The sequence below is a fragment of the Oratosquilla oratoria genome, chromosome 34, assembly GCF_046742065.1.
Source record: "Oratosquilla oratoria isolate Oo_2021 chromosome 34, ASM4674206v1, whole genome shotgun sequence".
Taxonomy (NCBI): domain Eukaryota; kingdom Metazoa; phylum Arthropoda; class Malacostraca; order Stomatopoda; family Squillidae; genus Oratosquilla; species Oratosquilla oratoria.
The window spans coordinates 42,180,630-42,205,556 of NC_134810.1; the positions used below are offsets into that span (position 1 = coordinate 42,180,630).

Sequence of the window (24,927 nt, forward strand, 5' to 3'; positions counted from 1 at the left end):
ACCTATTCCAGTCCCATCCCCCCTCCCCCCTTCCCCCACTCTTATCTTAGCTCCTCATGGATGACGAGTAAATAAGAATATGTCAAGAAAATGGAAAGAAGAAAAATAGAGGCCAAAGTAAAAAAAAAAAAAAAAGGAGAGAGAGAGAAAGAGAAGAACATAAGAACATGAACTAATAGTGACTCGAAATATTAGAAGGTTTTTGAAGAACGTTTGGTGAACAAGTTCTATCTATGAACTGACTGCGTGGTCATTGGAAGCAGGAAGAGCGTCCCAGGACTAGAAAAAAGCCAATGTGTTTATTTGTTTGTTTGCGAGTTTTATTTGTTTTGTTCAACCAACTGTTTATTTATTTGTTTGTTTATTTTAGGTTAGGAGTTTTTGTGTGACACAAGTGGGAGTAGGAGCAAGGTTCCAAAATGAAAATTTCTTGAAGACAAATCGAGAAGACGCAGTCGACCTAAAATGAAAATTTCTTAAAGAGATATCGGAAAATGCGGTCACCCTGAAACTAAAATTTCTTAAAGAGTTATCGGGAAGACGTAGTGGCCCTATTATGAAAATTTCTTAAAAAGATTGCGGGAAGACGCAGTCGCCGTAAAATGAAAATTTCTTAAAGAGGTTTTGGGATGACATAGTAGCCTTATAAACGAAAAAAAAAAATCATACGAAAATCGACTAAAACATATGAATCTGTTTTCCCTAAAAAAGCGTAGACTCAGAGGTGACTTGATACAGGTCTTTAAAATTCTAAAGGGAATTGACAACATCAAAAGTGACAAAATGTTCACACTGAATGAGAATCAGACAAGAAACAATGGTCTCAAACTGTCCGGAAATAGATTCAATTTGGAAGTGGGTAGAAACAACTTTGCCAACCGTGTAGTTAATGAATGGAATAAACTTCCTGCAGAGGCAGTGCAATGTAGTTCAGTTCGAAGCTTTAAGAATCATTTAGATAAACACCTAAGCAAGATGCTGTAATGATTATCATTTATTTTATATTATTTGTTTTTGTTTTGTTATCATTTGTCTGTTTGATTCTCATTTATTATTAGTTATATGTCAATTTATCATTATTTACTATTTACCTGTTTGTTTATTATTTAACTATACCTATGCATTTATTTATGTATTTTATTTGTTATTTACATTATTATAGTTTTTATTTATTCATTTATTATTATTATGATTTTTTTTTTTTGCATCCGACCTAGATATGGACCAAAAGGTCTCCTGTCGGCATGCTCCGCCTTTGTAATCCTTTGTAAACTTGTTTATCCTCCTTAAACAGGGTTGAGCTACTGCACACATACTAAGACTTCCCTATAAAACCTTCAGAAATATAGATGAGAGGGGCTTAACGAGGAGAGAATGATCAAAATTACGTTATAACTCAAAAAAATTCTTGTAATAAACTACATAAATGAAAATATAGAAAAATATCATGTTTTTACAGTGGTCTATCATTTCTTGTCATAATTTCGTGTTGAGGCGTTCTTGATGGTACAAATTCTGATTTCATCTAACACTTTATCCATAACCATAGAAATATTTACTATTATGCTAGTTTAATTTGTCAATACTCAAATTGTACTGAATCAAATTTTTTCATCTAATCTTTATAGAAAAATATGATAGAATAAAAATCTGAAAACCACATACAAAAAATTAGCATAGATAGATAGGGTATAGCGCGAAGGAAAATATTGCAGCTGTGAGTGTTATTTTCCCATGTGGATGATGACGTCACTGTATCGATCCAAAAATCACGATGTCTCCAGACGATATGGCCATGACATCGTAGTGGTTTATAAGCCGTCGGCTGGCGTCCCTGCGGCTCAGTCTTTGGCACAAAAGGTAAGCTTCCTTGGCCTTTCAAGTCAGTGACGTAAATTTTTCAAGAATTTCGATTTTTCATGGGCGACTGTTTTTTTTTTTTTGTATTTACCTAGTTGTATATTACGGGAAGGAGAGCTACGTTCGTGTATCTCGCAGTGTCTAGTTTGCTCTTGAATTCGTGAATGGCTTCTGCATACACTATTTTTTCCGTCCTGTTTGTTCCAAGTGTCCTGTGTGTGTGTGTGTGTGTGTGTGTGTGTGTGTGTGTGTGTGTGTGTGTGTGTGTGTGTGTGTGTGTGTGTGTGTGTGTGTGTGTGTGTGTGTGTGTGTGTGTGTGTGTGTGTATGTGTGTTTGATAAACCCCAGACTGAATGATCATGTTTCCTTGAGATCCCTCTACTCTGAGACCTTTAGAGGAACACAGTCGATAAAGAATTTCTATATGTTGCAGGGAAAAAAGTCTTAACTGTTAATCGAATATTTTTTTCTTTTTATAATTAATTTTCCTTTCAAACTAATTTCAATTCTTTTGTCATTTCTATCAAAATATTTAGGAGTTAATGGTCTAAATCCTTCTTCAACGCATCGGCCACAATTTGGTGCATTTCGAGATACAGGTGATTTTATTCGGCCGAAGAAAACCTTCGTGTAGTCAAAGTGTTAAGATACTTTTTGTTATTCTTCTTCTCATGACGACCCAGCTTGCCCGATCTTCATGAGAATATTTAATCAGGATGTTTTTATTTATTTGTTCATTTTTATTTCATTTATTTATATATTTATTTATTAATTTATTTTCTATTTTATGTATTTATTTATATATTTTTTTTCATTTATTTATTTATCTATTCATTTTTATTTACTTTTTTTATATATTTATTTATTTATGTATTCTGTTTATTTATTTATTTATTTACTTATTTATTTCATTTTTTATTTTATTTATTTATTCATTTATGTATTTATTTATTTATTTATTTAAAGACAGACAACAGTGGCATGTTCCAGTACTGTGAGGGGCCTGAGAAACGGTCACCTGATTCCCTTGATTTGTCAGCACGTTTTAGTCGCCCGTCAGAACCCCCCTCCCCCCCCTGCCCCTAACCAACGCAAAAGAAGTTCCTCATCACTTTTCTTTTTTTCTTACTCTTTCTTTTATTTATTTATTCATTTATTTATTCATCTATTTATTTATTTATTTATTTATCTATTTATTTATTTATCTATTATTTATTTATTTCAGGAAAAAATATTCTTCCATTCTGCAACTCTTAAATCGATCCACCATCTCCAACACCCGACACTCCACCTGCGACACTCCACCTGGATAGAAGCGCTGTTGCGACAAAAAGTATTGACCTTGACACACTGATACAATGCTCTCTTCCTCCAGATACAGGTCGCCCTTAGCACCCCCACCATGCGTTCGTCCTTGGCCGTTCTCCTCCTCCTCGTGGCCTCTGCCAGGTGAGGAAATCTAGAAAAACAACTCAGTTAATGGAATTAGATTCTAAAAATGGGATTGGATCATTCTTAAAGGGTTTAGATCCTTTTTAATGGTGCTTGATCCCTCTTAATGGGGTTGAATTCCTTTTAAAGTATCCGAATCCTCTAAAAAGAATGCAATCTTCTTATGACGGATCCAACACTTTTAAAAGTGATCTAACCTTATTAGAAAGGGTCCGAACCCTTTAAAAATTAGGTTTACACAGAACGAGACGAGATAGAGAAATTTGCAGGAGTGGCGTGGCACAGGTTAACACAGTCGTTTGGCTCATAGGTAAGGATAGGAGAGGCCTTTGTTCAGTAGTGGATTCGAAGTGGCTAATGATGGATGAATGAACACTTTTCATGGAGCAGGGTTCGAATCCAACAACACTTGCATGATTTCCAATCTTATGTTTATGTTTGTGCTTTATACCAAGGCTAACTCCAACGGCTGATGTAGTTTTTTTTTTCAATTCTATTCACCCTCCACCTCATATGAAAAGAATATATAGACTATAGGTAAACAAAAAGTTCCTTAATCAGAATTTTCCGTTTTCTTGACTTTAGCAAAGCGTTCGACAAAGTGCCACACCAGAGACTACTAAATAAAATCAAAGCCCATGGCATAGGAGGAAAAGTGTTAGAATGGATTAGAGCTTGGATTAGTAACAGAAAACAGCGGGTCACCATAAATGGAGTAAAATCTAGGTGGGGCAATGTTACTAGCGGGGTCCCCCAGGGCTCGGCTTTGGGTCCCTTGTTGTTCATTATGTATATAAACGACTTAGACGATAGGTTAAATAGTGATGTTAGTAAGTTTGTGGACGACACTAAAATAGGACGCCTAATTAGGTCAGGAGACGACGCCCAGATTCTGCAGGATGATCTTAATAAACTGTTAACATGGTCGGTGAAATGGCAAATGAACTTCAATATCTCTAAGTGTAGCGTGTTAAACGTAGGGCTACACAACCCCGAAAATAGATACAACTTAGATAACACGTTTTTAGACAAATCTGAGTGCGAGAGGGACTTGGGAGTTCTGGTAAGTCCGGACCTTAAAACCAGGAAGCAGTGCATTAGCGCCAGAAATAAAGCTAACAGCGCATTAGGCTTCATTGCTAGGACGGTAACGAATAGAAGTGCAGAGGTAATTATTAAACTCTATCTAGCGATAGTTAGACCCATCCTTGACTATGCGGTACAGTTTTGGTCTCCGTCCTACAGAATGGACATCAATTCACTAGAATCAGTACAGAGAAGAATGACCAAAATGATACAAGGACTCGGAAATTTGCCTTACGAAGAGAGGCTTAGGCACCTAAACTTACACTCTGGAAAGACGCAGATTTCGGGGTGATCTAATAGAAGTGTTCAAGTGGATCAAAGGCTATAACAAGGGTGATGCAAACAAGGTCATCATAATAAAACAACAGGGCAGGACTCGCAGTAATGGGTATAAACTGGACAAATTTAGATTTAAGAAGGAAATAGGCAAGAATTGGTTTACTAATAGGGTGGTCGATGAATGGAATAAACTTAGTAACCATGTAGTAAGCGCTGAAACTATCAGTTGTTTTAAAAAACGATTAGACAACTTTATGGATGGGGATGATAGGTGGTGATGGATACGGAGCTGCCTAGTGTAGGCCTTATGGTCTTTTGCAGTCTCCTTTATTCTTATGTTCTTTGAACAGAGGTTTCTACAACTGCCGGTGCGGCGCCTTCACCACTTCCTCTATTGGTGAAATCATCATCTACGAGCTCCCAGGTATTGACATTGGAAGGTAAGTCGAGTTCGACAAGACCTTAACGACCTTTGCTCTTTATTTTACTTTCCGGAATACCGAATATGGTCTAAGAAACTCATGGATCGTTTTCAAAGATATCAGGAGCTGACTCAAAAATGAGAAAAAAGTAACTTGATATTTTGATGTGTTGGTTTTTGTTTAAGCCAATGACGGACAATTTTACTTAACAATGAAATGATCAAACTTGGGACAAATGGAATTCGTTGAATCAAAATACTATGTAAAATATTATGTGAAATATTAGAATATGTATGATTTAAAATAAAATACTCTGAGATGGTATCAAATGGAATAGAGACGTTGGTGAATTGTCGGTCTAGACAGATGGCTTAACACAACCAACTTCTTGGCTTTGCGACAGCTGTGATGCCCATGTCCAGTGCAGAACACGATGTCAAACAGAATTTAATGACATGAGCTCCAATGGCAACCTCAACCACATGGTAGACGCCTTCACTTCCGTTGGACAGTACCTGTGTCAGCAAGTCGACCATCCCATACACAACGAATACGTCTATGCTTATTTCGAACTTTGCAACGGCCCTTGGGAGTACACAGGATCCAAAACTATGCAGATGCTTTGTTGTAACTCTAGCGGGGAAAACTACCAGTGTACATCTCTTTGAGTGTTTTAATAGTTCTGTAGCCTCACGTACTCTTTCGAACTTTACAACGGTCCCTGGGAATTCACAGGTTCCAAAAATATGCAAATGTTTTGCCATACCTCTTGCGGGGAAAGCTACCTCTGCACATCTCTGAGTATTGCTATAGTTCTATAGCCCTACATACAATGTAACTGTGCAACAGATCACTTGTTTCTCTATCTAGAGCAGGGGTTCTTAACCTTTTTTCTCCAATTCCCCACTTTTTAGTGAGCCAACTCTCCATTTCCCACCACAGCATCGGTTTTTGGCAAATTCGATTTTAACCCATGCAGTGTTTAGTACGTAAATATACGCTTTGCTTTTTTGTGCCATTTTACGGCCCTTAATTTTTGTTTGCACGAAATGTGACAACAACAAGACACCAGAAAAAAAAACACATCGATTAAAAAAAAAAAAAAAGACAGTGGTTCTTCTGTCCGACCGGTCATTCCCCACTTGGCAACTCCGCCATTCCCCACCAGTGGGGAATTCCCCACAGGTTAAGAACCACTGATCTAGAGAAAGAATCTTATCTACAGATATTAGATGAGCCAGCGCGACTATTTGGTAAAACGCACAAACAAAAATGTAGCAGTTTTGGGTATGGATCATAATCCAATTGTCCAGTCTGGCCCACTTTCTTAATCAAAACTGGAAAATAAATATGCATTGTGATATTGTATAATCCTTATGTATATGAATATATAATTTAATAAACGTATTTTCTCATTCTTATTCCTTTAACAAAACAAATAATTGTGTAGGTTTGTCAAATAGTAGCCTGACTCGAGAAAAACTGTAAATGTTTGCGATCGCCTTTACTTACCTCCTTACAGCTGATTGCAGGAGACTTCGATTCTTCATAGACCATTTCTCTCTCTCTCTCTCTCTCTCTCTCTCTCTCTCTCTCTCTCTCTCTCTCTCTCTCTCTCTCTCTCTCTCTCTCTCTCTCTCTCTCTCTCTCTCTCTCTCTCATCTTAACTCCTCAGGGATGAAAGGTTATCCATGTCCACCGCCCGGGTCAAAGGCAATGCAGCAAGGCACAGCACATCGACAACTGGGCCAGCCGCTTTACCTACCAAACGACATTCCCTCCTCATGCGGAAAATAGGGAAGACGAGGTGAAATCCCTTCGAGCTTGTGTCAAATTATCGTCCATTCACAACTATTCTCGAGTCACAACTATCCCCCTCCTACTTTTATCTTAAGGTAAGGAGGTAGAGAGAGGTTTAGGGGGGAGAAAATATCGAAAGGAAAGACAGAAAGAGAAAACAGACGGGTACGACACTTATTTTATTCATTTATTTATTTATTTATTTATTTATTTATTCATTTACTTTTCACCTAAGACAGAGTGTCCATGGGTATCAAATATTTAATAAAAGTTATTAAATGATTTCATTTTATTTGTTGTCCTTTGTTTCTACGAAAAAATCACATCAGGCATTTTCAAGAACTTAGAATGTTAGATTTCGGTTTTTGCTTCGAAGCTAGTGACCTTGAAACCCCAACAAAACCCGTGGTCATCAGATTTTGTTCCATGAAAAAATAAATGAATATTTGAAAGATTTCTTTGTCCATTGCTTCCACCAAAAATATCACATCAGCAGTCTATTATATTTGAAAAGCTCTTGTCCCTTTCCACTACACTTTAGGGACATGTTTTTTGTTACGCGATATTTTGACGTAGTTGTCCATACATTCTGTCGCAAATCTCTGGACAGTGGAAAGGAGAGGATGTGGGGTGGAACGGGCGAGGGTAATAGCTACAGTGGGAGCCGAAGTCCAGAAAATTTGCATCACCGACCGGGACCACGCACGCTTCCCTCTGAGCGGCGTGTACAAATTTCAGTACTTGAAAAGGGGATACAGAATGATCCAACTCATTTAGCTAATCACAACCCTGGGCTAATTAAATAAACTAGAAGATATCGTTTTAATAGAATAAATTCCACAATGATTACACTTAGAAAACATACAACAAAATACTCTAATAATTCACATTAAGTAAATATCATATTCAGAGAGTCCAAACAGAATTCCACAGTTAATCCACTTAGAAAACATGAGACAAAAATCTAATGATTCACATTAAGTAAATATCATATTCAGAGTCCAAACAGAATTCCACAGTTAATCCACTTAGAAAACATGAGACACAAATCTAATGATTCACATTAAGTAAATATCATATTCAGAGTCCAAACAGAATTCCACAGTTAATCCACTTAGAAAACATGTGACAAAAATCTGATAATTCACATTAAGTAAATATCATATTCAGAGAGTCCAAACAGAATTCCACAGTAAATCCACTTTGAAAACAAACATGTAACACAACACATAGCTTCCAATCTTCACGGATGTGTTCGATAAAGCCGGATACATGAGAACGCCTCATCATGGTGGGTATGGTTGCTGGGACCAGATTCACAGCTCGCAGGATGACGCCACTACAGTCAATTCACTCAAAGATACCGATGAAATCCGATTCACACGCCATAAACTCATCACCTCCCACAGTTCAATAGTACAACTCTCACATAAGTCAAAAGTATAATGGAATGTTCCTACAACCATTACATGTGGTCAATGTAAGGTTTGTCGCGTAAGCACTACCCGCCTCTCCCTAGCTTCTTGTCGAACTAAACTCGTCGGTGATGGTCACGGCGGGTAAATCGCGCAATGTTGCCAAGTTTTATAGTTTCAAATCATTGCCTCCGAAGGGTACGGTGTGTAATGAGTCTGTAGGAGTCGATTTGTAGTGTTCTGTAGCCAACACGTGTAATTACCCCTTCAGGACCCGTGATCGCAGAGTACGGAATAAACAATAGTCACCCCATAGAACATGCGTTCGACTAAACATGATTTCAACTAAATTTAATTAATATAAATAACAATGTTCACTGTAACAACTTAATTTATTTTGTAAACAAAATAAAACATATCCCTCTGCATCCTGTAAAAAGCATATTTATGTATTATAAAAAGATTTTGAATAATTGCATATGTAACACAAAGAATCTAGAATATCGCCAACATTTCTGTACAAAGTATCATCGCCAATTTTAATAAACAGATCAGTCATGGAATTGACTATAAATATCCTAGCTTCTTTAAGGAAGAGTACCGAGCTGTTTGCACCGAACACGGCAGTGTTCATCCCAAGGGTGCATAAGGGTAAATAAACCGCGGTGATCATTTCGACCTTACGGGTGCCTTCCGATAAGAACATACCTGCCGTCGGCGCAGAGTGTGGAAACACTTATTCCAAATGTGCCCAAGGGAACCATACCATGGCAAACAAAATGGTGTGTTCTGACTCCCCACTATGAAAAACTTCCCATACCTTGTCCCTACGACTCGTTTCAGGCTGACCGCTTTTAACTAGGACGATTGTAGTAACCACTACAGATTCATCTCTAGCAATCCCTTTAAAACAATCACTAGAGACGAGAGAAGATTATAAATCCTAACTAACCTAAGTAGTTAACCTAATTACTTAACTTATATGAGAGGTGGCAAGTGCGCAGGGATTGAAATTTCAAACCGTTGAAACAGATTCATAAGGTGATGCTTAGTTGAAATGTTAATTTGTACACAAGACACCAATTTATAATTACCTGGTGGAACAATACATTCACAAGGGTAACATACTCCAGGTTCAACCCTTAAACATTCGTGACATATCCGTATTTCGTCATCAATGGGTATCGTGTACAAAGGGCGGGACATTCCTATGAATAGACAATTCTTTAAACTCGTTAATGATTCACAACCAATGGCCAAATTGGAGATACAGATAATAAGAAGAATGGCGAGTAGAATAACAAGTAGTTGTTAAAGATTCTAAGAATTCTGGTCGTTTCACAGAATAGAGGAGATGACAACTTATAGGAACGAAAATACAACTATAAGCCTACTGTAACGGCTAGGTCCTTGAACGAAAGTATTTGCAAATTATGGTTTGAAAACAGACGTGGAACTTGGGAATGGATGGTGTGTCACAACCCCGAAAGTTGTGACACATTCCATGCGCCATGGTCATTTTGATAGGAGGGTAAAGGAGGTTAGTCTATATAAGGTTAGGTTAAGTTAGATTAATATTAGATTAGTATTACAATAGGTTAAGTTAGGTTAGATTAGTATGGTGAATCTAAGTTCGGAGAAAATACCCAAAGTTGGTGAAGAGGCCTGTTTGAGAAGAATTCTAATCTTGCATGAGAACGAGAAGGCGCAGTTCACACGACATGACGTCACGAGGATCTTGCTTATAAAAGCCTGCGTCGCCAGTTGAGTAAATTCGCAATAGACCTTATCATACGCTGTGGAAGGTCTCTCATAGCGACATATTGTGGATAATACCACGAGATCCTAATATATTCGTCAGTGTTGAAGAAAGACTTCACCCACAGTTTCCTCTTTTATTACAAGATGCGAAATCATCTAGTTCTCATTTTGGCAATGATGGCCACGGCAGCACGGTAATGTTCCTCTCATAGTTTAATTATGTTACAGACTTTTAAGATGCCCTTTAATCGTTCATACATTTATAATATTCATACAAAAATAGAAGCCAACATCAGTCTGTAGTTTGTAGCTAACACAAATATGGCGCTGAAGGAAGATCTAGTAATTGTAATAGGTGCAGCCATTCTGAAGTATGTGTGTATATTATATATATATATATATATGTGTGTGTGTGTGTGTGTGTGTGTGTGTATTTTGTGGGCGGGTAAATTAAAGAATTGTAAACATTTATATTCAAATACCTTATCAATTTCACAACCTAAATTAATTTTCAAAATGGCATAGATGTCCTCACGTTTTATCTGCGCCCGAAGCCGTTAGGTATCAAACTCGGGCCCATTTACCTCAGGTGGCGGCACACCAGGCTAGCATGCTAATTGCTTTTGCTTCTTCGATTGGCTTCCCTTAGACCATCTCAACGATCTACCTAACACTCGTATGAGTTTCACTTTTCTGAGCTCGTCAATCAGTTTCTCACTCTATGACGCAGGAGTAATTTGACATTTGGAAATTTGGAAAAAAAAAACCCATAAGATCGTAACCGAAGTTGTTTCTGCTCCAACGAAGTAGCGAAAGCAAGTAGCATGCTAGCGAGAAATGCTCAGTGTACCACCACGTTTATGAGCAATGGATTTCTGAGCGCTCTTTACTCACGAGACTTCATGTATGTGTCTTTCTTCTTCCAAAGGGGTTTCAGCAACTGCCGCTGTGGACTCATGACTACTCTGACCAACGGCATGGACATGATTTACGAGCTGCCAGCCCTCGATATGGGAAGGTTAGTGCATTATACATACACACACACACACACACACACACACACACACACACACACACGTATATTATATTATGGCCTTTCCTAGTCCTCTGTATAAGGTAAGATCTCATTTTTACTGTCAAAAATCATGCCCCCAATACCTTTGATTTTCTTTTTTTTTTCATTACTTTCATTTTTTTGTGGGGGGGAGGGGCTAGAGATATCACATAAAATACAGTAAAAAATAATGGTAAAAAACACGTACACATATTCCAACTTAAAGTGATTTTATAATTTCATATTTTTGGATTCAAAAGTCGTGTTATACCTGCCGGCTCCTTGGAGGTAAGGAAGCCTTCTACCAGAACCAAGTAAACCATAGTTATTGTTTAAGGAATGATTTGGCTCATTCATTATTTTCACTGCCTTCTGCATCACAGTCTACTAAATCATCTAGTGATCTAATCAATCAATCTGTTGTTTCTGAAAAAAAGAGCTTTATTCTATTATTTCCGAGCCTCTGTTCTAGTTTGTTTAAGTAAGCTTGGGTGTTCCTAGTAGTTACTGTATAGTAGATATGATGGGTATGGGATATGCTTATTTTACCTTTTGATGGTCTTCATAGTTCTTCAGATTTATTATTTGTTTTAATTGATTGCGTCTACTATGATAAAGTAGTAGCCTCTGTCTGTCTGTCTGTTTGTTTGTTTGTTTGTTCACGAACTCCTCCAAGGGTTTTGGAGATAGACCCCCATAACCATATATATTCTGATACCCTATCCCTCCAGGTACTTGAATAACTATATTTCATTTAAAAAAAAAATTATTTTGGTTATGGTTACAGATTTAATTTAGGTGGGGTATGGTTAGGCGAGTGATTATTCACGAACTACTACTAGGTTTTTGCAGATAGACCCCTATAACCATATATATTCTGAAACCTTATAACGCAAGGTACTTGGATTATTATCTTTCATTTGTCTATCTGTCTGTTTGTTTGTTCACGCACTCCTCCTAGGGTTTTGGAGATACTGTAGACCCTATAACCATATATATTCTGATACCCTATCACTCCAGGTACTTGGATAAATGTATTTCAATAAAAAATATGGTTAGGGTTAAAGATTAAAGTTAAGTGGGGTATGGTTAGGTTAGGGATTATTCACGAACTCACAGCAACGCGCGGGTAATTTGACTAGTATATAATATATATATATGATATATATATATATATATATATATATATATATATATATATGATATATATATATATATAATCGCTCTTTTTCTTGTTCTAAGAGTTTTTGTTTGCTTTATAATTTGTTCATATCTATTTTTAGAATAACTGTTATGTGCAACTATGGTTCTATTTTTACGCCTCTTGACTTCTCAATGGGCGCTGCCGTCTCTTCCAGCAGATGGGAATTGGTCTATGAAGAAGACTTAATTTTATTTGTATCCTCTGTTTACTCTTGCCGACATCTTTTGTGGTTTATGGGTGTTTTCTTGTATGTAGGTTTTATTTCTCCTTTTAGTTCTATGTTTACTGTGAAGAGATTTGAGGTACTGTTTCTCCCAGATAACGCTAAGCAACGACAGAGACCATGTGTATGTATATCATATTTCTTTTGGTGACTCTTTCTTTATTTTTTCCCAGTTGTACCAACCACTTCGAATGCAAACAACGGTGCACCAAGGAATACAACGACCTGACGCACAACGGGGACATGTACCACATGATTGACGCCTTTACATCCGTCGGGCAGTTCCTTTGCCAGGAGTTTAAATATGACCTTCACAACGAATACGTCTATCCTTACTACGAGCTGTGCAACGGACCTTGGCAATACGCTGACTCCCACTCGAAGCAAATGCTTTGTTGCAGAAACCATGAGCAGTACCAGTGTACCAGCAGGGGACTCTAAGTCCAAATGACCCATTGGTGTGCGTACTGGTCAACACGGTATAATTGGTGGCAGCGGTGGGATCTAGTCTTTAAACACAAAGAAACTACTTTAATAAGGCAAAAGTATAGGCTTAGAAAATACTGCACGTTGCCACCAAATATGTATCGTAGGAAAGGATTCTATAGTTCTTCAGTTACATTGGCTAGAGACCACACGAAAGGGTGGTTTTAAGCACTGAGAGTTACAGTTACATCAATGGATTTGGATACCTCCAAGCCTCTGGTACATCCTGATCAAATCCCTCTTTTGTAAATTACACAGAAAACTATCACCTTATTAATATTTAAAGATGAAAAAATCATGTTGTTTGACCTTCCTATTCCGTACAATTGTGCATTTTGCTACCAGCATAAGTTATTCTGGAAGTAGCCCAGAAAATAATCCTAACAATCAAGTAGAGTAGCCAGAATTATCCCCTGAAAGAATTTCAAAATGAAATTGTTGCTTCAGCTTCAGGTATGTCTGAGCCAATCTTTCCACTGAAAAAAATCCTGAGATAGTATGCCTCATATAGACACACACATGTCCTTCATCCAACACATCAGCGGTTTGACAACGAATACAAACAAGAATCTAAACATACAACAATAACAGGCATAGGTTTTAGTCAAACTTCTAGCTGGAAAGATGTTAGGAATGGAGTTCCTCAGGGTTCCGTTTTAGGGCCACTTCTGTTCACAGTATACATCAATGACACTGACTGTATATTCAAATCTACATTCTTCAAATTCGTTGATGGCAGTAAGTTGCGTTAGATAGAATACAATCACTTGAATCAATTGAATATTCAAAAATATATAGACAAACTTAGATCAATGGTCTCAAAAATGTCAAACTTAAGTAGGTGTCAAATTATGCACATTGTTAAAAATGAAACTAGGTACGACTTCTAAAAGTTATGTGGAAAATCTTTAATCAAAGTGTGAAAATAGAAAGTAGTGTAATTTTAACTAAAGATAATCAGTATATAAACCCTGTATTATTTGTACCTTACCTTAGAGAAACCAATTATATTGATCAGCGGTCTAGTCGCACTTGGAATATACTGTTTATGTATGGTCCACAAATCTCGTTAAAGGCAATAGTAGATTGGAAAGAGTACAGTGGTGAGCCACAAAACTCACACCAAAAATAAGAAACAGATCATACGAAAACCACTAAAAACATATGAACCAATTTTCTCTAAAAAGTCGAGACTCGGGGAGTGAGTGGAAGGGGTTAATGTAAGATTTTAAAGGGAAATGATAACATCACCATTGAAAATATTGAATTGAAAAATGTAAGATTTTAAAGGGAAATGATAACATCACAATTGAAAATATTTTCACATGTAATACTAAAGATAAAAGATAAAAAAAAAATTCAACCATGGCATCATTGGACTGAATAAGCTTCCAGCAGAGGCAATTGAATGTAATGATGTTTAGTCCTTTTAAGACTCACGTAGATAAACAGCTGATTTGTTTCTTTTACTCCTCCGTCCTCTGTATGAACCAAAAAGGCCTCTTGTCAGTCTAAATGTTTTATCGCTGTAACTTATCTTAAAACACTAATCACGTCATTCCACGCTGTCTCACTCTCGCTTTACGGAGACAATAAGACAAAATCTCTTCTTTGAGTGACTTATGGACCAATCCAGTGACCACTGGCAGTTATCTGGGAGTCCTGGATCTCCTGCAAGAAAGACTTGGGGCAACGGGTCTATTGATCTTATCAGCAACTGAAATAGTCTTGAGATGTGATTGGATCGTGGGTGGGTGGTGACAATTTGAGCTGATCTGGTCTATCCAGCCAAACACACCGTCTAATGGATCCCATCCACGGTACGATCTGGTCGGATTCGATCAGATTGGATAGTGTATGTACGGCTTTTGGTGTGTTTGACCGACATACACGATCCAATCTTATTGAATCAGATCAGATCTGTCCGGCGCCCTCAAGATCAGATCGTACCGTGGATGGGGTCAATCAGTCGTCTCCGTTCCCGTCACGACACCACTCTCTCACCCAATCAGGGGCCGGAGTGGACGTGTTCCCCTTACGAATTTCCGGTTTCCAGTCCGATATCAACAGCAAATTTGTTTTATTAGTATATAGACAGAATTGCTATCCTACTCTCGAAAATAAATCTAATGATATAATAAAAACAGTTCTGACAGGATCACACGTCATTTGTCATGACATTCATGTGTATTCAGTTTCTGGTGTACACTAAAAAGGTTGGCCATATAACTGTTAAGAGGGTTAAGCTACATCCTGGGTGTTTAGACTTCAAAAGAGATGCATTACGGGGAAAATGCAAGTCTGACTTAATCTTTTAAGTATTTTACTTGACTTGTATGTTTATTTTATCTAATGCCAGGGCAGATCCCAGGGTGTTAATGGAGAAAGGTGAAGAGTGGAGTGCCACAAGGATCAGTTCTCCCGCCGGACCTGTTTCTGGTGATACTTGGAAATTGTATCTATCTGTATACCAAGAGGTTTTTCCCCCTTATAAGGGAGGTAGCCAAGTCAGAGGCATGTACCTACTTCCATCCATTCCACTTCCATCCAACACCCTTTCCTCTTTTTCATCTCAGCTCCCCGTGGATGACGGGTCATCCCTGTATCCTGCTCTGGGTCAGAGGTAATGTAGCAGGACACCTGGAAAATTATTTCACGAAAAAAAAAACTGTTTATGTGTATTAGAACATGATGTTCACGTGTTGATAAAGATGGCAAACAACAACACTTCCGCTATTTATCACAACAGTTCTGACTTCCGCCTTGTGATTTTCGTTCAGCCGAAAACTCAGCTGCAGGATACACCTATTTCTATTACGCCGTTCACAGGTATCAACGAATTTGACATTCATTTCGGCTGCCGCAAGAGAGTTTCATCCATTCACCCCTGTGGCGCATAGACCTGCAGTTCCATAAGCGCCTTCACTAAGCCTCTCCACATTCTTTGATCGGTGGCCATTTTCTGCCATTCTGCTGGGCTTTCTGCATATTCTTTGACCTTGTATACTAAGTCATCATTTCATCTATATCTTGGACTTCCCAGTGGTCTTCTGCCGGCAACATTAACATGCATCTGAGAAAAAAGTCGTGCTTTATGAAAAGGCTACTGTAACATGATATAGATATTGTCCTACAAAGAAAAAAAAAACCCATTCACCTGAGAGAGAAGTAATTTGCTTTCTGAAAAGAAAGGCTATCGTAACAGGATATAGCGATTGTGATACTGAAAACATTTCCATTCACCTGAGATAAAAGTAATCTGCTCTCTGAAAAAGGCTACTGTAACAGGATGTAGCGACTGTGGTACAGAAATGCCTCTTATCGGGTGTCGTGGCGCGTCCCACGTTGCATACACAGAGAAAAGCGTGTTGCACGGCTGTCAACAGCTGCAATGGTTCAGCAAGAGTAAAGGAGCCCATCACGTGTAAGATAAGCCACATTTTGTACGTGGTTGCAACCCGCCATCTTTATCAGCAGTGGGACGTAAACATATTAAAAATAGAATCTTGAGACGCAACTGATGCAATCGAATTTTTCTCACTGAAAAACGGAGGGGGTACAAGTGAACTACTGTTTATCCCAAGATCGTTCAGACTGTGAATGAGAGTTTGGATGCATAATCATGTTTTCTGATACCTAAGGGCCTGGCCCATTCCTACTTGGAATTTCCCCCTTAGCTGAATGAAATCGTCTGACGTTAGAATAGAATTCCTAAACTTCGACATGGAGCACAGGCGGATTAGTTAATGTACCCTTGTAGTTTCCTCTCAGATACTGCAAATATAGTGCAACCATGATTTTTCTATTGCAAAAAGATAGTAACAACAACAACAATAATAACAATAATAATAATAATAATAATAATAATAATAATAATAATAATAATAATAATAATAATAATGATAATGATAATAATAATAATAATTACAAATAATAATAACATAAGGAAATTTGTTCGTGTTTTTTCACAATGCTGCAATATCAGTGACAGACATTTTCTTTTTAATTTTTTACTGATTTAATATTCATTCTTGCTGTCACCAGCCAAACGCCTTTGTTCAGCTGATGGAACTCCCCACCCCAACTCCTTTTTGAGGGAGAAGAAGTTTATTGGTATACTCGTATAGATAGATAGTGATTATCGAGATCTGAACAGAGCGTTTTACTTCCTCTTCTCGTTTCGCTTCGATCTTCAATGGCTTCTGGTGACTCGCTTACCTCCTCAGCTCCTCAAATTTTCTTCTTGGGCCCTTGATTGATCGGGAAAAAGATGGGGTTGAGGTGTCCTTTAATCTAAATCAACTCGCCTGGCTTAAGTCAGAATGAAGTTCTTCAAAGGGGATTAAAGAAAGTTGTAGTTAGAAACAATGGCCATCGATTGCTCGCTCCGAAGAGACAGAAAGAAAAAGTTGGGGAAAAAAGTATGACCGAAAAAATGCCTCGTAGGCTGTATGATGTCGACATTTTTATTTCTGTTGTCGTTCATAGGACACATCATCTTGTTTACAACTTTCTCCCATCCGCTTCCGTGAAGAGTCAATGGCTTGGCTGGCGAAAAAAAGAAAGAAAGAAAACAAAAATAAACTTCGTCATGTGTTGGGGCAGTCACTGTCTCTCCTCGAATATTCCCAGTCGACTTTTCTTTACTAGTTTTCAGTTTTAAGATAAACTTGCCCTGTTATGAGACGCTACATCCTGGTTCTTCTTTCTCTCTCTATATAAGACATCTTTATCATGTAAACACACACACACACACACACACACACACACACACACACACACACACACACACACACACACACACACACACACATACACACACACACACACACACACACACACACACACACACATACACACACATACACACACACACACACACACGCACACACACACACACACACACACACACACACACACACACACACACACATACACACATACATACACACACACACACACACACACACACACACACACACACACACACACACACACACACACACACACACACACACACACACACACACACACACACACACACCGAAACTATAGATCTGTAAACGACAAACTGAGACATAAAAGGAACTTTTTCAATGATGAAATTAGTAAATATATAATGAAGGAAGGAAACAATTGTTAAAAAATTAACCAAATTTGTCATTTGGCATTCACAAAGGAGCCTATTACGTATATTCTATGTACTTCAAGGGCTTTTTCCCCCTTACCATGGGGGTAGCCAAAGTCAAAAGGTATATACCCACATCCACCCGTTTCATTCCCACCTATTCCAGTCCCATACCCCCTCCCCTTCCCCCCACTCTTATCTTAGCTCCTCAATGATGACGAGTAAATAAGAATATGTCAAGAAAATGGAAAGAAGAAAAATAGAGGCCAAAGTAAAAAAAAACAAAAAGCAGAGAGAGAGAAAGGGAAGAACATAAGAACATGAACTAATAGTGACTCGAAATATTAGAAGGTTTTTGAAGAACGTTTGGTGAACAAGTTCTATCTATGAACTGACTGCGTGGTCATTGGAAGCAGGAAGAGCGTCCCAGGACTAGAAAAAAGCCAATGTGTTTATTTGTTTGTTTGCGAGTTTTATTTGTTTTGTTCAACCAACTGTTTATTTATTTGTTTGTTTATTTTAGGTTAGGAGTTTTTGTGTGACACAAGTGGGAGTAGGAGCAAGGTTCTAAAATAAAAATTTCTTGAAGACAAATCGAGAAGACGCAGTCGACCTAAAATGAAAATTTCTTAAAGAGATATCGGAAAATGCGGTCACCCTGAAACTAAAATTTCTTAAAGAGTTATCGGGAAGACGTAGTGGCCCTATTATGAAAATTTCTTAAAAAGATTGCGGGAAGACGCAGTCGCCGTAAAATGAAAATTTCTTAAAGAGGTTTTGGGATGACATAGTAGCCTTATAAACGAAAAAAAAAAAATCATACGAAAATCGACTGAAACATATGAATCTGTTTTCCTTAAAAAGGCGTAGACTCAGAGGTACAGGCCTTTAAGATTCTAAAGGGAATTGAGAACATCAAAAGTGACAAAATGCTCACACTGAATGAGAATCAGACAAGAAACAATGGTCTCAAACTGTCCGGAAATAGATTCAATTTGGAAGTGGGTAGAAACAACTTTGCCAACCGTGTAGTTAATGAATGGAATAAACTTCCTGCAGAGGCAGTGCAATGTAGTTCAGTTCGAAGCTTTAAGAATCATTTAGATAAACACCTAAGCAAGATGCTGTAATGATTATCATTTATTTTATATCATTTGTTTTTGTTTTGTTATCATTTGTCTGTTTGATTCTCATTTATTATTAGTTATATGTCAATTTATTATTATTTACTATTTACCTGTTTGTTTACTATTTATGTATTTATGTATTTATGTATTTATGTATTTATGTATTTTATTTGTTATTTACATTATTATAGTTTTTATTTATTCATTTATTATTTTTTTCATCCGACCTAGATATGAACCAAAAGGTCTCCTGTCGGCATGCTCCGCTTTTGTAATCCTTTGTAAACTTGTTTATCCTCCTAAACAGGGTTAAGCTACTGCACTCATACTAAGACTTCCCTATAAAACCTTCAGAAATATAGATGACAGGGGCTTAACGAGGAGAGAATGATCAAAATTACGTTATAACTCAAAAAGTTTCTTGTAATAAACTACATAAATGAAAATATAGAAAAATATCATGTTTTTACAGTGGTCTATCATTTCTTGTCATAATTTCGTGTTCAGGCGTTCTTGATGGTACAAATTCTGATTTCATCTAACACTTTATCCATAACCATAGAAATATTTACTATTATGCTAGTTTAATTTGGCAATACTCAAATTGTACTGAATCAATTTTTTTCATATAATTTCTATAGAGAACTATGATAGAATAAAAATCTGAAAACCACATACAAAAAATTAGCATAGATAGATAGGATATAGTGTGAAGGAAATTATTGCAGCTGTGAGTGTTATTTTCCCATGTGGATGATGACGTCACTGTATCGATCCAAAAATCACGATGTCTCCAGACGATATGGCCATGACATCGTAGTGGTTTATAAGCCGTCGGCTGGCGTCCCTGCGGCTCAGTCTTTGGCACAAAAGCTAAGCTTCCTTGGCCTTTCAGATTAGTGACGTAAATTTTTCAAGAATTTCGATTTTTCATGGGAGACTGTCTTTTTGTGTGTGTGTGTGTGTGTGTATTTACCTAGTTGTATATTATGGGAAGGAGAGCTACGTTCGTGGTGTCCCGCCTTTGTATCTCGCTGTGTCTAGTTTGCTCTTGAATTCGTGAATGGCTTCTTCATACACTATTTTTTCCGTCCTGTTTGTTCCAAGTGTCCTGTGTGTGTGTGTGTGTGTGTGTGTGTGTGTGTCTGTGTGTGTGTGTGTGTGTGTGTGTGTGTGTGTGTGTGTGTGTGTGTGTGTGTGTGTGTGTGTGTGTGTGTGTGTGTGTGTGTGTGTGTGTGTGTGTGTGTGTGTGTGTGCATGTGTGTTTGATAGACCCCAGACTGAATGATCATGTTTCCTTGAGATCCCTCTACTCTGAGACCTTTAGAGGAACACAGTCGATAAAGAATTTCTATATGTTGCAGGGAAAAAAGTCTTAACTGTTAATCGAATATTTTTTTCTTTTTATAATTCATTTTCCTTTCAAACTAATTTCAATTCTTTTATCATTTCTATCAAAATATTTAGGAGTTAATGGTCTAAATCCTTCTTCAACGCATCGGCCACAATTTGGTGCATTTCGAGATACAGGTGATTTTATTCGGCCGAAGAAAACCTTCGTGTAGTCAAAGTGTTAAGATACTTTTTGTTGTTCTTCTTCTCATGACGACCCAGCTTGCCCGATCTTCATGAGAATATTTAATCAGGATGTTTTTATAAATTTGTTCATTTTTATTTCATTTATTTATATATTTATTTATTAATTTATTTATTACTTTATGTATTTATTTATATATATATTTTTCATTTATTTATTTATCTATTCATTTTTTATTTACTTTTTTATGTATTCTGTTTATTTATTTATTTATTTACTTATTTATTTCATTTTTTATTTTATTTATTTATTCATTTATGTATTTATTTATTTATTTATTTAAAGACAGACAACAGTGGCATGTTCCAGTACTGTGAGGGGCCTGAGAAACGGTCACCTGATTCCCTTGATTTGTCAGTACGTTTTAGTCGCCCGTCAGAACCCCCCTCCCCCCCGCCCCTAACCAACTCAAAAGAAGTTCCTCATCACTTTTCTTTTCTTTTTTCTTACTCTTTCTTTTATTTATTTATTCATCTATTTATTTATTTATTTATTTATCTATTTATTTATTTATTTATCTATTATTTATTTATTTTAGGAAAAAATATTCTTCCATTCTGCAACTCTTAAATCGATCCACCATCTCCAACACCCGACACTCCACCTGCGACACTCCACCTCGATAGAAGAGCTGTTGCGACAAAAAGTATTGACCTTGACACACTGATACAATGCTCTCTTCCTCCAGATACAGGTCGCCCTTAGCACCCCCACCATGCGTTCGTCCTTGGCCGTTCTCCTCCTCCTCGTGGCCTCTGCCAGGTGAGGAAATCTAGAAAAACAACTCAGTTAATGGAATTAGATTCTAAAAATGGGATTGGATAGTTCTTAAAGGGTTTAGATTCTTTTTAATGGTGCTTGATCCCTCTTAATGGGGTTGAATTCCTTTTAAAGTATCCGAATCCTCTGAAAAGAATGCAACCTTCTTATGACGGATCCAACACTTTTAAAAGTGATCTAACCTTATTAGAAAGGGTCCGAACCCTTTAAAAATTAGGTTTACACACAACGAGACGAGATAGAGAAATTTGCAGGAGTGGCGTGGCACAGGTTAACACAGTCGTTTGGCTCATAGGTAAGGATAGGAGAGGCCTTTGTTCAGTAGTGGATTCGAAGTGGCTAATGATGGATGAATGAACACTTGTCATGGAGCAGGGTTCGAATCCAACAACATTTGCATGATTTCCAAACTCATGTTTATGTTTGTGCTTTATACCAAGGCTAACTCCAACGGCTGGTGTAGTTTTTTTTTTTTTTTTTTTTAATTCTATTCACCCTCCACCTCATATGAAAAGAATAAATAGACTATAGGTAAACAAAAAGTTCCTTATTCAAAAATTTCCGTTTTCTTTGAACAGAGGTTTCTACAACTGCCGGTGCGGCGCCTTCACCACTTCCTCTATTGGTGAAATCATCATCTACGAGCTCCCTGGTATCGACATTGGAAGGTAAGTCGAGTTCGACAAGACCTTAACGACCTTTGGTCTTTATTTTACTTTCCGGAATACCGAATATGGTCTAAGAAACTCATGGATCGTTTTCAAAGATATTAGGAGCTGACTCAAAAATTAGAAAAAAGTAATTTTTATGTGTTGGTTTTTGTTTAAGCCAATGACAGACAATTTTACTTAACTATGAAATTATCAAACTTGGGGCAAATGGAATTCATCGAATCAAAATAATATGTAAAATATTAGAATGTGTATGATTTGAAATGAAATACGGTGAGATGGTGTCCAATAGAATAGAGACGTTGGTAAAATGTCGGCATAGACAGATGACTTAACACAACCAACTTCTTGGCTTTCCGACAGCTGTGATGCCCATGTTCAGTGCAAATCACGATGTGAAAAAGAATTCAATGACATGAGCTCCAATGGCGACCTGAACCACATGGTAGACGCCTTCACTTCCGTTGGACAGTACCTGTGCCAGCAAGTCGACCATCCCGTACACAACGAATACGTCTACGCTTATTTCGAACTTTGCAACGGCCCTTGGGAGTACACAGGATCCAGAACTATGCAGATGCTTTGTTGTAACTCTAGCGGGGAACACTACCAGTGTACATCTCTTTGAGTATTTTAATAGTTCTGTAGCCTCACGTACTCTTTCGAACTTTACAACGGTCCCTGGAAGTTCACAGGTTCTTAAATTATGCAAATGTTTTGCTGTACTTCTTGCGGGAAAAGCTACCTCTGCATATCTCTTTGAGTACTGCTTTAGTTCTATAGCCCAGCGTACAACGTAACTGTGCAACAGATCACTTGTTTCTCTATCTAGAGAAAGAATCTTATCTACAGATATTAGATGAGCCAGCGCGACTATTTGGTAAAACGCACAAACAAAAATGTAGCAGTTTAGGGTATGGATCATAAGTCTGGCTCATTTTCTTAATCAAAACTGGAAAATAAATATGCATTGTGATATTGTATAACCCCTATGTATATGAATATATCATTTAATAAACGTATTTTCTCATTCTCATTCCTTTAACAAAACAAATAATTGTGTAGGGTTGTCAAATAGTAACATGACCCGAGGAAAACTGCAAATGTTTGCAATCACCATTACTTAGCTCCCTACAAGTTGATTGCATGAGACTTTGATTCTTCATAGACCATTTCTCTCTCCCTCTCTCTCTCTCTCTCTCTTCACATATATGTATGTATAATATACGTGAAGATTTGGAGTCGGATCCACATTGTAGGAAAAAGAAAAACAAAATGCCATACTCGACGAGGAAGGTTAATTGCCCGACGTTTCGGTTCTGGTCCTAGGGCCGTCTTCAGGGTTGTCACGGACCACATAGATAAGTTTCCCAACCTTTTCCGACCACAGCACCCCATGTTGTCATGTCTAAGCAGTCCAGCACCCCTATCTTGTTATTAGAGGAATAAAATAAAGTGAAGTATACTGCTTGATGATTTATTTTCTTGATTCCTTAGATCTGAAACAAATTGACAATATTGTTTGTAGAAGAAATAAGAACACCATAGAAAAATAAAATAGCATGGAAAAGGTCAAATACGCACAACTAGGTAATCAATGATACATTTATCAATGTGATTTTTGTGTGCATCACTTCCCAGCACCCCAGGTTAGGAGACGCTGACCTACATCAAACCACCTGCTTTCGCAAGATCTGTGTAGGATACAGTGAACACAAGTCACTTTTTTGACCACTGCTGTGCCTGGGATAGGAACTGCACGGCCAAAGCGTGCCGTGTTCCATCCATGCCACGTGCCTATTAACATATTTCAATTTGTACAGTATACAAGCATTTGCATCCATATGTATTCCCTATACTTTCTTATGTACAAACTTAGATACATGCATACTAATTTATTCACATATAGCCACCTGCAAATCCGTGTGCACATATATGCATATATACATATATGTATATAATGAAGGACATAACAATTTACTAATTTCTTAATCAGGTTTAATTTTTAGGTGTTAATGCTAACGACTAAACCTGAAGATTAAATCGGACTAGCAAATTAGTGAATTATTCTTACATTAGACTTAGACATATATGTGCATGCATATTCATAGGTGGATTATGTGTCGCTGCGGCCGAAGCCGTCACCCTATGCGCTTAGACTGTTGGGACAGGTGCTGGGAATCGGAGAGAAGAGCGGGATGCGAACCCACATCAAAGCGAATACGAGCCAAGCACGCTTCCTGTTATGCTACCAGTGCACCTATGAACGAATAGTTACGCATTTTTTTAAATTGTACATAAAAAGTAAAGGAAGCACACATGAATGGAAATACTTGCAGATTGTATACATTTAAATATGTTATTAGGCACGTGGGACGAGAAGAACATGGCACGCCACGGCCACAGTTCCTGTCCCAGGCACAGCTGAGGGCAATGTAAACAAACTGTAAACTATGCATCTCATGGCACTCCTGAAGGCGGTCCTGAGACTAGGGCCGAAAAGTCAGATAATAATATCCCTCAATGCTGGTATTTGCGTTCCTACGATATAGCCTGTGTGTGTGTAGATAAATAATAAAATT

The 24,927-nt window shown here is 37.6% G+C and overlaps 2 protein-coding genes across 3 annotated transcripts; both read left to right on the top strand.

The window, feature by feature from the left end:
* The first annotated feature begins 1,728 nt into the window (after nucleotides 1-1,728).
* Nucleotides 1,729-23,363, top strand: LOC143018249 (uncharacterized). Of its 2 annotated transcripts, none has more exons than XM_076173507.1 (4): nucleotides 1,729-1,860; nucleotides 3,236-3,309; nucleotides 5,028-5,117; nucleotides 22,709-23,363. In XM_076173507.1, exons 1-4 carry the CDS (start codon nucleotides 1,735-1,737, stop codon nucleotides 22,971-22,973), a joined length of 555 nt encoding a protein of 184 aa, XP_076029622.1. In that variant the 5' UTR covers nucleotides 1,729-1,734; the 3' UTR covers nucleotides 22,974-23,363. The 2 variants fall into 2 exon arrangements, with proteins under 2 accessions (XP_076029622.1, XP_076029621.1); XM_076173506.1 differs by lacking the exon at nucleotides 22,709-23,363 and adding an exon at nucleotides 5,503-6,748.
* On the top strand, nucleotides 10,074-13,611 carry LOC143018248 (uncharacterized). The gene is made up of 3 exons (XM_076173505.1): nucleotides 10,074-10,269; nucleotides 11,004-11,093; nucleotides 12,730-13,611. The coding sequence occupies exons 1-3, from the start codon at nucleotides 10,220-10,222 to the stop codon at nucleotides 12,995-12,997; spliced, it is 408 nt and encodes a 135-aa protein (XP_076029620.1). The 5' UTR covers nucleotides 10,074-10,219; the 3' UTR covers nucleotides 12,998-13,611.
* Nucleotides 23,364-24,927: the final 1,564 nt, after the last annotated feature.